This window comes from Gouania willdenowi, chromosome 18 (genome assembly GCF_900634775.1).
Source record: "Gouania willdenowi chromosome 18, fGouWil2.1, whole genome shotgun sequence".
In the NCBI taxonomy this organism is placed as follows: Eukaryota; Metazoa; Chordata; class Actinopteri; order Blenniiformes; family Gobiesocidae; genus Gouania; species Gouania willdenowi.
In genome coordinates, this window is record NC_041061.1 from 23,869,623 (window position 1) to 23,884,302 (window position 14,680).

Here is a 14,680-nt window from a genome sequence, read left to right on the forward strand (position 1 = left end):
TATGGTATCTTTTGGGACCATAACATGTGTTTTCTGACTAGAAAAAACCTTTTTAATACAATTAAAGACTTCTGTACACAGAAATGTGCGAGTTTCCAACAATGAATTATTAATACATTTTACTCAAAATAGAAATATTATAGAGTACAATGTTTTGAATATTTAAAAGGAAGAGTTGGATTAATATTAATGTCATTACCAAACACTGACATATTTTTTAAAAGAATAAACGCTATAACCACAAACACATATCCAATGAGCCATGTTTTCTGGTAGTATATAATTCTATAATGTAAAAACTTGCATGTGAAATATAATACATAGATAGAAACAACATAAAAAAAATAAATGACAGCTGTGGGTGGAAAAAAAGTGCTACGGGTGTCTTTATGCAGCCTCTATAGCAGCCAGTGAGCCATATGGATGATTACGGATTAAAAGCATTTGTTTGTCTGTTTCAGTACCCCCCCCCCATGGATTACCAGCTGGACAGAGAAACAGCAAAAAAAAAAAAAAAAAAAAAACAGGAGAGGGATGAAAGGGTAAAGGGTTAGGCGGTCAATAAAAAAAACTATAACAGTGACTTGTTTTTGGGTGATTTTTTTTTAGAGCCAGATTTCCACTCAAAGCCACTGGTTCCCATCTATTGGCTGCCGTAATTGGATGAGTGTGCTGGCAGATGACGGCTGTGGAGTGAAGAGATTGGAGGAGACATTAACAAAATTACTGCCAAGAGAAGGTTAATGAATCTAAAGTGCGTCCCGAATAACAAGAAAGGGCAACTTTGTTTGGATTTTCAATTAAATGTCGAGGTCAAACAAAACCAGTGTAATGTTGTGACCACAACAAAATAGCATGTGTATTTTTTTCTACAGAGTCCCATAAAAAAATGAACAAAAACAACAAGTAAAGGAAAGAAAAACTGTAGTATTTGATCCAACAGAAGGCGTGAGCATTTCATCCCTTACTGGTGACACGGCAGATTAAAAAACATGTAATGTGAGTTCTGTGCAGATTTATTGCAGAAGTTATTAGCATAAAATTCAAAACAGCATTTGAAGTACAACACAATACAATGTATGTAACTGCAAAGGATTAAAGAAATCTGGATAAATATTAGACAGTTCGGTGGCTAAAACCAAGCCTCTAAGTCATATGTGTCAAACATAAGGCCCAGGGGCCAAATCTGACCCTTTAGAGCAGTGTTTATCTAACTTTTGAATGTAAGTATCCCTTTTGTTCGACTAACACATTTTGCTATAGAGCATAATGATGGAATGAATAAGTGATAACACACATTTTTGGTTTTTGTTGTCATTTTGTGTATTTTCTTGTTTTTAGGCCCGAGCGCCATGGGCTGGCAAGGGGCCTCTTGCTCTCGTAGTGGTTACACTACTAGGGAAGGGGTGGAGCCTATGCAAACGCCACGTGCCCGTCAGTGACCCCGTTTTCAAAAAGGGGGAAACATTGTTGTTGGGTTGGATTATTATTCTTTCTTTCTTCTTTGTTTCCTGGTGTCGGAACCAACTCCCCTAATATTAAGACCACGCCAAAAAAAAAAAAAAGAAAGCTATTTTCGCTCACGTTGTAGTGTGGCCACTACGAGAGCAAGAGGCCCTTCGCCAGCTCATGACGCTCGGGCCTAAATATACTGAATGATAAAAAGAACAGACAAAAATATAGCTGCAAGCGGCGATAAACGGCTCTCGCCTTCGCAGCGCCACCTTTTCCTGCGCAGCCTTTGCCGCGTCGCCTTCACAGCGCATCGAAGGTGGCATAACGAAGGCTGGACAGCAAAGGCGGCGCGGCAAGGCGGCACAATTTAGTTAAGGCAGCACGGCAAAGGCAGCGCGGAAAGGTGGCGTGGCAAAGACAGCGCGGCGAAGGCCGTTTATCTTTTAATTTTCTCTTATTTTGTGTATTTTTGTTGTCGTTTTGTGTGTTTTTGTTATTATTCAAAGGAGACATATCATGCTTTTAAATCCTTCCTTTTTACATATAAATCACACAGTTGTGGTCTATATAAAGCGGAACTGCAATGCTTGGGTCTGAATTCCTCATCATTATAGCGCCACAGGCCCCTTTTCTGATGTGCTTCTAAGAGCATCTCGTTTTGGTGCGTCCTCTTTAAATACAAATGAGACACTTCATACCCCGCCCCCTCTCTAGGTTGCAGAGGTGACACTCGGTTCAACTCCACCCTGTTCGGCCATTTTTGTAGTTTGATAGAAGAGATACGATTATGTAGCGGCAGAAAATGTTTATTCACACGTTACTTACAAAATGTCAACAACGGAAGACTTGTCCATCCAGCCTTACATGTTTGAGCCAGAGTCTGACCCGGTGGAGCGAGATGAAAATGAAGATGATGAACCTGCCGAACAATGTCTTCATATGGATGTTAACAAGTGAGCTAACACAAGCGCCAAGCTAACGCTAGCGCCAAGCTAACGCTAGCGCCAAGCTAACGTCACGAAATGCATTTAAATACAGTTTTTTCAGAGACAAAAACGGCAAAATTAAATGACTAATGAAAACTTTAGACTTAAATTAAATCACGTAGGCCATATCATCAAGGATTTAAAACCAGCACACAGCGCTAACATATGAAGACGGTGCGACTGCTAATGCTAACAAAACAATGACAGGGACGTCTTATCACACTTTTTAGCGTTATTTACAGCTTACCGAAGTGCTCTGTTCGTCGTCTCCAAAGATAGAAGGAATTGAACCCTCGGCAAATCCTTCTTTATACTGGCAGAGGTTCCAGAAGCAGTCATCCTTGAAGTGCTTCACGCACACAAAAATGACCTTACCCACAGATGTGGGTACATTTCTGTGAAAAATAAAACCCAACCAGGCACTTTGAAAAGGTTCTGATGCTGGGAGACGGTGTAATGAAGCGTGTGGGTTACTACATCCAACAACTGAACATTTAGACTTATCCTCTCGTAACTTCGGCATCCTGGAGCTTGGACTACAAAATAAAAGCGAGAAATAAAAATGGCAGATTGGTCGAAGTGTTGGGCCTGGAGTCGATGTCCTAATTTGGCAGTTCCGCTGCAAATACTGTGACGTTATTGTTCAAAAAACGTAATAGAGAATCGAAAAATCGAAACAGACTGAAAAATATGACCAAAACAGAATATAAAGATATCAATGGAGCACCTGAAGAGACTAATTTGAACTTTTCTGTGCTTCTAAACACTCTAAATATACAACAAAATGCATTTAAGGGCTAAAAAAGTGGATTTAGCATGATATGTCCCCTTTAAATTATTCTATCTCAGTGTGTTTTTGGTGTCATGTGGTTGTTGCTTCTGTCGTACTGTGCGTTTGTCTGTTACTTTTGTGTATTTTGTAGTGATCTTGTGTATTTTTCTCTCATTTAGTGTGTCTTTGCTGTTGTTTTGTGTGTTGCTGGTAATTTTTAGTGTGATTATAGATAGCTTTCCCCGCAGTGGGGAAACTTACTGTCATGACAGCTCACATCAAATAAAGTGCAGTAAAAAAGACAACAGAAGGCAATACACAGAAAAACATAAAAGACACCAAAAATAGTGCAATAAAGATAAATGAACAATACAATAATAAAGGATATATATATATACATATAAATAGAAAAAATAATGTAATAAAGATACAGATACTGTATATTAGGGATCTAACGATTAATTGTAAGGCAGTTAAAAATGGAGTCAGGTATCACGGTTCACATCGATGTTCTGAAAATTGAATCGCAGTACTTTTTTAAACAGCAGAGGGCGCTATATATTTATCCTTCTCATCTAAAAGTGTAGGTGGCGGTCGGAACCTGCTACTACTTTCTTTCTGGTCGTCAAAAACAAACATAAAGCCCCATATTTTAATGCCTTCATTTGAAATTTTCTACACCTTCTCTCTCTCTCTCAAGTACCCCCTGTAGTGCCGTTGCGTACCCTTAGGGGTACATGTACCCAATTTGAGAAACACTGCTTTAAAGCCTCAAATTTGACATGCAGGAGAAAGAAAAAAATGACAGAAAACATGAATCACTTTGTAAAATAAATGGCAAATAATTCACTTATCTTAGTCCCTCCAAATACCCAAATTCAAAGATACTTTACAATACTTTAAATGTTTCTTGTTCTTTTACAGTAAAAATGCTTGCAGTTATCTGTGTTATCAATTGTTGTTTTTCTGTAATTTCTCAGAAACAATCTCACAAAATTACCCAAAAATTGGTGACACAATCAAGGAAATCAGGATTGAAGATCCTGCAGGGACTGATATCTGTCATTTATCTTTAAAATCTACATATTTACATGTGGAGGTGAAACTAGGGCTCAATAATGTTGGAATTGAATTTTTCCCACCTAATAATATGAGTTTGACAGATCAAATTACAGTCGAAAATGTTTTTACTCTCGTTTAACCCTGCCATGCTTTAATGACAGCCTACACATGTGATATCACTACTTAACATGACCAACGTAAAAAGAGAAGAAGGTCATTCTTCTCACTTTACACGAGCATCCCAGCAGCTTCTGCTGCAGGTCGGATGTCTCATATAACAAGCATCGACCATGTGGGTGTCGCCTCTCAATTTGGGATTTAAAGGAACCCAAGATCTTTCAGGTTATGATCCACTGCTCGCAAAGATGACAACAATTACTGTTCACCCTAGAGCAGGGATGTTTAACTCATTTTAGTTCAGGGGCCAAATTTGGACCAGTTTGATCTTAAGTGGGCCACAGAGTACAGGCGGGATACGCAAAATATGAAGGCACCGACAATATCCTTAATAAACTTAAATTCTTTCTATATGTCCTGGATTTTTTTTCAACCATTTTTAGTAATTTGATTTGGGGATATTTTGTAGATATTTTGCAGGATTTTGGAAAAACTGCGAATTCTTTCAACAATTTGAAAAAAAATGACTGTCATCATGTGGTATAATCAAAGGAAAACTCTAAGCTCTGCAAATATTGTGAAATTTGCTTAAATTTGTATGTTTGGATGGGCAACGATATCTACAGTGGAGTTAGTTATAATAATAATAATAATAATAATAATAATAATGGCTTGGATTTATATAGCGCTTTCTTCAAGGAGACTCAAAGCGCGTTACAGAAACCATTATTCATTCACACCAGTCACTCACACAATCATACCAGTGGTGGTAAGCTACAATGTAGCCACAGCTGCCCTTGGGCAGACTGACACAGGCGTGGCTGCCAATTCGCGCCTATGGCCCCTCTGACCACCACCAACATACATGCACAATTCATACTCACTCATACAAGGCAATGTGGGTAAAGTGCCTTGCCCAAGGACACAACGACAATGACTCGATTAGAGCGGGATTTGAACCCTCAACCCTTCGGTCACTGGACAACCCACTCTACGAGGCTCTCTGAGCCACGGCTTTCTCTGTCAATGTTACTTTTCCTGTGGGCCAAATTGGATGCTTTCAAGGCCTGGCTTTGACCCCCGGGCCTTGAGTTTGACATATGTGCCCGAGAGGAAACATCACATGGTTTTAAGTAAGAGCAGGCCACATTTCTGTCTTTAGACAGGTGAAATAATGGCCAACAAACAGCAGTATTTGGTACTGGGCCACAAAGAAAGACTAGAATCTGACACATTCTGATACAAGCAGTCCATTCCAGGCTCCGCTCCAGCACTTCTAACAAATGGGCCAGTTTTTCTCATACTTTTGCTGATTGTATTCACTGTTTAATATCACTTGATCAAGCCTTTTCTAACATTTCACACCAGAAAATAAGTCATAAAAGTATGAATGATTAGCAATATCGTATCAGATCAAAATCGATATTGGCCACTTCTATTCTGAGTAGGATTTGTAGATATATCATCTAGAGTAACCTGTCTTTGTCAGTTTATTATACTATGTTGTTGTCTACTTTTTTGTCTTGTATGTTGCAAAAAATAAATGAATCGGTATTGTATAAAAAGTGAAAAAGTTGTACCGAGACCCCCCCTATTTGTCACAGTATCCACTAAATGTCTTGGTAAAACCACAACAATTAGACTAATTGACTCAAGATGGTTGAATAACATGGTGCACCACGGGGTTCCCTTGTAAGCCCACTCAACTTTTAATATGATAAATAAACTGTTAATTTTTATAGCATTAGGGAAGACTGTAAACATTTGGTCAGTACTGCTCTGCGTGGCTTTTTCCTGTAACACATGGGTTCTCAACCTTGGCGTCGGCACCCAATTTACTTTTTTTCTGCAACTACATCAATCTTGCCTTATTTTAACCTTTTTTCATCACTTTTTCTTGTCATATTTTTTTTCACCTAATGTCTCATATGTAGACTGTCACTTTTGATCTCTTTTATCCATATTTCATGCTTATTTTTGCTCATTTAATCACATTCACCATTTGCCATGCCCATTATTTGCCAGTTTAAACTAATTGCTCTAATGTTGACACTTTGAACCCTTTTTACCATATTTTCTGTCTGTTTTTAGCCACTCTTTTAACCAATTTCTGTGGTTTTTAAAATCCCACTTCACCACCTTTTACACTATTTTTGGTCACTTTTAACCCATGACTAGATGACTATATACTGTGGCCCAAATAATCATAATCTTCCTGGATAACAGTGGATATAATCCAGATTATTAAATAAATGTGTTTATCACAGATTCATAGAACATAAACCATCGTTTTGCTGACTTTCTGGATGGGACCCAAAAATCTCTCCCCTTTATTCCCCCTTGGCCCTGTCTCTACATGTCTGTTCTTCAATGTTCATGTCTGTTCAACCACTTTCATGTACAGTGGGGGTCCCCGGTTTCTGGCACCTTTATTTTGGGGATTGCGGGATGAAAAGGTAGAGAACCACTGCTGTAACCGAACACATAGGCTGACCTTCTCGTAAGCAGATTATGTTGTTCCTTCTATCGTTGTTATATTCAGTTTATGTTCATTCATAGAAAAAAAAAAAGATGCTTTCTCATGCAATCTCTGAGATGGTGAACAAAGAAAGGTCTTTACCCCACATCAACTGTGCCACTGAATGAGATTTGTCTGTGTAGCATTACTGACAGAGAGGTCATTGTTTGAGTCATTGCTGAGAATAATGCAAAGAGAGTGAAGACATTTACATCCCTGCTGGCTAAGCACAAGAACACAAGTAAACAGTTCAGACACAAACAACAGGATAAATAATTCATTGGATTCGGTCGATCACTATGTAAAGGTTTCTGCTTTTCATTTGTCTTCAGTCCAGTTTAATCAATACAGCAGTGCTGCAGGCGACAGTCCGACACAGATCTACTTTAGCTCCATGTCGTGCCTGCTCAGTGTAAACAGCTCCTTACAATCATATTATCATTATATAGAAGTCGGGAAGACTTTTGGTGATCAGCAGTTGTTCCCAAATACTCCAACCTTGTGCCTTAGTGTGAAGGAATGGCATGTTTTAATAAATCTGATGTAATGATCACAGATGCATAACAAAAAAACTACTTTTTCAACAGAAAACATAGGATGGGGCATAAAGATCTCCCACAATTAAAAACTAGCAAAAAGTTTTAAAGGACCAGCAGCTGATGACATTTGATCCTCCTGCTTCCCGTAGCAGCTCAGTGCTTTATTTGTTTACAACATGGCGGACACCGCGGGCGATCTTTAGACCCATAATTCTGTTGTTTGTAGTGATGCACTGAGAAATCAAGCAGCTGGAAAAGAGAACAAGCAAGCATCGCACTCACTGCACGCATTGAGCGTTGTTGTGATAATCTACTCTCCCGCCTCCTCGCGACAAAATCGGCCACGGAAGCACATAGACAATCAGCAAAGTTGGAGTTACATTGTTAGACTTTAAATGCCATAATCTACATTGTTGGATTTTTAAATGCTTTTAATCCATATGGATCCTTTTATTCTATCCCACCTCATGTATAATTTAGTGATTTACAATTTCCAGCAAGTCTCACCCTCCATGTTAAAGTGTATCTCCCATATTAAAGCACATGTATCGAGTGTTATCATGTAGAACATCATAAATAATAACATTGCTTAATTTGAGCAATTTTACACGCTCATTCTTTAAGTTGCAGTGGGAGCTGAACATTTCAAGCTGCATTTTTGATTTATTTTGGCAATTCCATAATACAGCATTCAAAACTTATGTTACAGAAATGAAAAATAATAATAAAAACAGTTGGATTGGTACATTAGTTTTCATTTCGTATTTGTGAAGCGAAACTCGAGACGTTCTATAAATATATATATTTTTTTTTTTTTTTTTTTGCTGCCCCCCTCCTGCTATGCTATGCTATGCTATGCTATGCTATGCTATGCTATGCTATGCTATGCTATGCTAGCAAACGCTTTGGCGATTACAGAATGGGTGCTTCTTCTCAACAAAACCACAATGTTCAACGCTCCAATTAACATAGAAAATGTGTTCATAATCAAAGAAGAGAATAAAAATGATAGTGCTTAGTTTACTCAATGAAACCTGTGCCTCTACTGCCAATAGCTCCTGTATTAGCACAACGGGACCCAATTATTGAAGCTTCAGTGCTCCTGGTTGAGCTGACAAGATAACTGACAAACTAAGTCGTTTCATTTTCAGTGTGGGCCATGACCTTTAGTTATGGTCACACAGATGCTGTTTCCATCTACACTGATGTACAGTGCATTAAACCAATGCACAGTGAAACTTTACAGTAAGTTGGACCTCCATCATGGAGGTCATATTTTCTGCCGTTTATTTCTTTATTTGTTGCATCAAAAGTACTTAAAGGATTTTGACAAAATTTGAAGCAAATATAGACTTTGTTCCATAGAAGATTCCATTACATTTTGTAGGGGAAACGGATCAATATACTGATTCTGGATCAGTTTAGGACTCAGTTAGGTTGGTTTCTCAATTACCCAAAGGAGTTTAGTCCAGATTTCACGTGTCATGACGTAATTTCTAAAAAAAAATGGGAATATACATTTCTTTTAAGCCTTTAAAGTATGAATGATCATTGTATCACTGATCCAGATAACTACCAATATCTGGCAAAGAGGAAATTTGGCACTTGGTGGAGGTATGCGCTCTTGTTTTTATTAATTTTTTTTTTTATTATTGATGACAGAGAACATAATTGTCTTTAAAAGAATTCTGATTACAGATGAGAAAAACTAAAAGAATGATGTCTAATGATGGCCCATATACCCATGTATCAGGAAACTGGAATCATTTTATCAAGTGCTTGTTTTCAGTCCACCTGATAAAAACATACACCTAATTTAGGGATGTTGAATATTAGATTTTTGCCAATATTACATTATATATCTCTCCACTAGATGTAGATATATCTCTCCACTAGATGTTCTCCACAAATAAGCACCGACTCTACAAAAAAGTGCCATATTGGTCTTCAATAAGTTGTCTCAAACAAAAACACATCAATTTTTTATATCGGTGGACAAAAAAACAATATTACATTTTATGACTAACATTGGTTGGCCGATAAAAAACTTAATTCAAATGAATAGGTAAACCTGGTGAGCCATATTAGCCCATGGCTGTGCCTACATTGCCTTCTCAATTGCTCTGTCTTGGCGTGCTGTCCCATGCTGACCACCCTGTCTCCTTCACATGCATAGCTTCGATGGTGGGTGTAAAAATAGCTGCGTTGGGAGGTGGTGGAGGGGGGACGTTGCTAGTCAATGGTCAGAGTTAGAGTTGGCATTGGGGACGAGCTAGCTCTCTGGTGGGAGTATTTCTGAGTCTTTAGTGTGTTTGGTTGATGGGACAGGGACAGAGCTCCTGCAAACACTTGGAAGAAGTGCGGTTTTGCTGTGATTGAGGGGGTCACTGCCTGTTCATGGTGGCCTGTAAGGTGCTGGGGGGAGGGGAGGGTAGCCAAGGACAGGGAGTGGATTACCAGAGTGATTAAATACACTCTCTAGACTTCTTTACAACCTGATGGGAGAGACTTGAACTTCTTGCAGCATGGGCAACACGGCCCTGTGTAAGGTGTGCGGCTCGGACAAAGGCCTGCGTGCTGCTGGGAACCAGTCCAACCTGGACCAGTATCCTTTGCCAGACTACTACTGTGAGGAACACTTTCCTGTGCAGCCTCCTCTGATATTGGTAAGATCTTAATGCTGGCAGGTGCAGCACAGAAAAGACAGCTTCTCATACTGGGAACTCTGGGAAATGCAATGTTTAAGCCGATGGGTTTAAGTGATGAGGCATAAGCATCTTGTTTGTCAATGTTGGTTTATTTTGGTCACCAACTTGATGACAGGCTTCTTGTAGCAGCTTTGCCTGCATGCATCAATATATGTATAATCTTCCTTCACATTAGCATGATCAGAAGCAGTAGTAGTTGTTTACAAGGTTGTGTGTGTGTGTGTGTGTGTGTGTGTGTGTGTGTATCTCTGAGAGAGGGATGGGGTGGGACATTTCTCCTTCATGTCTACCTTTTAAGGCGAGTGTGACATTTTTATACCTAAAGTGTTGGCTGCACAGCAGTGCATGGACTCGTGGCTAATTTGAAAAGCTATTTAACGACTTTGGCAGCATGCTGCTGCTGCTAACGTCACTGTTGCTGGAATTACACAAGTTTACCAATAATTTAGTTATCTTAGGTTTTACTTTTTATCGATTGCGAGTAAAGTAGTCGAGGGATCGTTTTCTAATCGAGAGGTTGGGGGCTCTATCCTTATGTGTCTTAGTGTCCTCGGGTAAGACACTGAACCCTACGTTGTCCCAATGGTTGATTAGCACCTTGCTTGGCTGCTTTGTCCCTATGATAGTTCGATGATCTGAAGTGGTCGAAGAAAGTAGAGGCACTCAACCTATTTAGCCAATTGTCTTATAGTAGTACGCCACAATGCCATTAAATACCACATTAGACTAATCTAAAATTTCTGTCACTGTATATTAGCAAATTAGGCAAACTACTGTCATTTTAGATTTAATGAGAAAATCAACTTTCGATCATCCCCTTTGATGGTATATCCCATCCACTTCTGCATTTCGACATGGAGAACTCTGTGTCATGACCGCTAACACCCAATCCAATCTGACACTGTTGTACCACTGCATGTCCAATTTCAAAGTCACTGATAGATATAATTTAACCTTTAAATGTAAATGTGTAAAAACATGTAATAGCTAACCATGTATAACAGCAATACATTAGAAATCTGAATCCTTGAACTTGTTGCAATGCAGTACTTGGAATCATTTATTAATTTATTTTTAGTTTTTCCACCTACTGACTTCAATTCAATGGAAAAAATAATAATGTGGCCTTATTTTTTTCACCATTTTTTTACAAATATGTTGAATGTCATCAAACAACTATATTTTAATATAATATTCATATATTATATTTAGGCAAATGTATTCCCGGATATAATGCATTCATACATTTTCATACAAAAAATGCATTACTTTACTTCTGACTGATAAATGAATTAATTTATATACTATCTAGCGATATAGAGCCTCAGTCCCGTAAGATAATACAAGCTGTATAAAATATAAATATTGTCCACCTTGTGATGTAGGCTGAGGCTTAGTAAAATGAAACTGATTGGTGTCTGTTTATTCTCCAATGAAATTATATTGTATAACCTCACAAATTCCCACATAAACAGTCATTAATTATCTGCCTGCATTCCTTCCTTCCTGCTTTTTTGCAGCAACAGTGTTGTTTTTGGTCTAAATCATGGATTTTAATTCTTGATATTTTTAAAGAATTATTCCTCAATTGTAACGTAAGTTGCTTTGCACGGTTTCTGTGTCTATGATTGGTCTGACACTACAATCTCCACTCGTTTTATGTGAGCGCGTACATAGCCAGGTTGGAAAACCTTTGGTTGATAACCAGCTAGTACAGCTGCTCTGTCACTGCAAACTTTTGGTTAAGCAATCTAAGATAACTTGGATATTCCGGATAAGGAGTGACACTTGGGTCGTCACACTCCATGATCACCCATTGGTGTGGCGTTGCTAATCTCAATGTAGGACAGCAGCTTTTATTACCTGATGTGAAAGGCCAAGCCAAAGAAACTTTTGATACCAAATGTGTGCTGGAGTCTGTGCCAAAGCTCAAAGAGCAGTTGCTAGTAAACAGAAACACTTGTTATTCCATCCAGACAGCTCTGAATAGAAACCTGTCCCCTAAGGCAACAACAGTGGACGCTGCTGAAATGTTTTGTTCTTGTTTAATGGTCGTCGGTTTTGTTCTTGCAGAAGTTGTGAGGTGTGTAATTTTATGTGTTGGCTAAAAACCTAAAGGTGATTGCAGACAGAGCAACATTAATTAAACAACATGCAAATGTATTTGTTACTAGTTTGCTTGTCGACATGCAAAATATAATCAGGATTTATCAAATATTTCTGGAGGATGCTGGCTTCTACAATAATGCCATTCTCTCAGAAGTTAAGTGTTTTTCATTGCAAAGCCTTCACTCGTCTAAGAGTACAGTCGATTGAAACTATATCACTATGGCAACAAGCCTGCACTGCAAAATAATGAGCACTACACAGAGATAATCTGACTCGGCAGCAATAGCATGACAGCAAACACGTCAGGGTTGAGGATGGATGGAAACTGAGAATGGATAAGCAGAGAAATGCAAAAGAACAGGTTGCAGAAATGTATATGTTTTTTACAATATCAAAAAATGTGTAGTGTTGAATACCCCCTTTAAGAACAAATAGAAATGCAAAGTTATGTAGAAAAGTTGACACATGTTGACTATCTTCTGCAGGAGCTAAAATTTGAAGGAGATCACTAAGTGTGAGGTGGTGGCATGGAAATGTGTTACAAGACAAAATCAGCTATGGTCTGCTGGATGAAAGCAAAAGCAGGAACCAAAAATGAACTGACGGAAAAAAAAAAAGAGTGTCACGCTGAGTTTAAACAGGAAGTACTGTAAGTCAGGCACTAGATAGTCAGAGCGAGCTACCAAGAAGACTGGACGGCTGATGCAATAGTTGTGGAGGTTGGAAGGTTAGAGGTGTTTCTATATGCAAGGGAAATGACTGAAAGACTGTATATTACCTCTCGTTTCCACTAAGGTGTTTCTCATTCCCTGATTGTCTTCCCTGCACTGTTAAAGAAGTACTTGGTCACACTTTGGATTGAGTTTGATGACTTGGTTTCTCATTTTTCATGTTTCTGAATTACTGTTCCTTGTGCCTCATGGTTTGTTTCTTTATGTTTCACCCCATGACCACTTTTGTTTTTGGAGCTTAGGTTTTACAGGTAAAATGGACTTAACGATTGTGATCTCTTTGCATAAGCTTAGCAAATGGCAAAAAATATCTAATACTCTGAAAGTCATCAAAATTAGAAGCAGTAGTATCCTCTGTATGTCTAACAAAAAGACTGGTATGTATTTTTGTTCCTACCAAAGGTACTTCAGCACATGACTGACCTAGAAAATACACATAATACAATATAAATACAAATACATTTCATTTTTTGACAACTACTGAAATGGTTGTGGAGGTTGGAAGATTAGAGGTGTTTCTATCGGCAAGAAAAAGGACTAAAATAGGTGCTGTTGGAATGAAGAAGTGTGGGAAAGCAAGTGATTGGAAAAGGTGAAGTACAAATGGCTGAGAGGTGAGAAAAGTAGGGAAGAGTAAAAGCAGATTTGTCACAAACCAGTACAGTAGAATGGTGGCAAATGCTAAGAAAGAGGCAAAGGAGTTTTATGTGAGGATGGACATTAAACAAAGGCAGATGTGCACAGATGTACGTGAGATTAAGCTGATGAAGGACAAAGATAGGAAGGTACTGACTAGTGATTAAAATCTGTTTTGGAGGTAGAAGAGGTTTTATGAGAATGAAAGGAACAGAGGATGTGGAAGTTGTGAATCAGGAAGTGGAAAAAAATCAGAAAGGATGAAGTGAGGACATCGGTGAAGAAGATGGAAAAGATAGCTCTCCCTGCACTGTGGCCTCCTAATGCTAGTTTTAATGAACCAGAAATTAGAAATAACTGTAACACGAATTTGGACAAAATACATTTATTTGTCAATATTTCATTTCAACCAACTCTCCATCATTTAGCTGGGGACATGTCTCATGTTGTAGGTGCTTGTCGCAGATGTTGATGCCTTGATGACAGAGGCAGGGAGCTCCCACTTAAAACACTGTGGCCCAAGGCAGTGCTACCTTTACCTCAGCTCTCCTTATCTGCAACAGAAAGGAGGTCATTAAAAAGATAATCATGTAAAAAGCATCAAGTGTTTTTTGATTGAATGAATGTCTTAGTAGCAGACTCAATGTTCATAGAAAGACACTATTACATACAAAAATAATCAAATAACTAGACAAGGCATTTGTTTCATTTACCATGTATTTATGCTGATATAACCTACAAGTGTAATTCAGCTACTAGCAGTGATTATAACACTGGTAGTAACTGAATAAGAGTTTTATTTAATTTAAGTTACTGTGTAGCACAGCGATACATACATGTGAGTGAGAGAGAGAGAGAGAGAGACACACACAAAATGTTCGTTTTTTTAGACGAAAATACTAACACTATAACACACACAGCAATATAAACAGTGAACAAAATTACATACCGTCTCAGATGGCGTCTGTCCTCTAGAAACTTTCTTTCTTTCTGAAAGCATGTCGACGAGTCGACGCATGTTGTGTGTGAAAGTTACTAGTTAGAGAC

The 14,680-nt window shown here is 38.4% G+C and overlaps 1 protein-coding gene across 39 annotated transcripts in view; it reads left to right on the forward strand.

The window, feature by feature from the left end:
* ank2b (ankyrin 2b, neuronal) overlaps positions 1-14,680 on the forward strand; it is a 229,697-nt gene that overhangs the window by 118,450 nt on the left and 96,567 nt on the right. For 21 of the 39 annotated variants that reach the window (XM_028474127.1, XM_028474141.1, XM_028474128.1 and 18 more), the window contains exon 1: positions 9,881-10,115. The exons of 6 other annotated variants lie outside the window; for them this stretch is intronic. In XM_028474127.1, the coding sequence (XP_028329928.1) occupies positions 9,975-10,115 (141 nt within the window). In that variant the 5' untranslated portion in view covers positions 9,881-9,974. Of the gene's footprint in view, positions 1-9,877; positions 10,116-14,680 lie in introns of those variants that run through there. 12 more of the 39 variants (XM_028474154.1, XM_028474155.1, XM_028474156.1 and 9 more) reach the window with 6 other exon arrangements.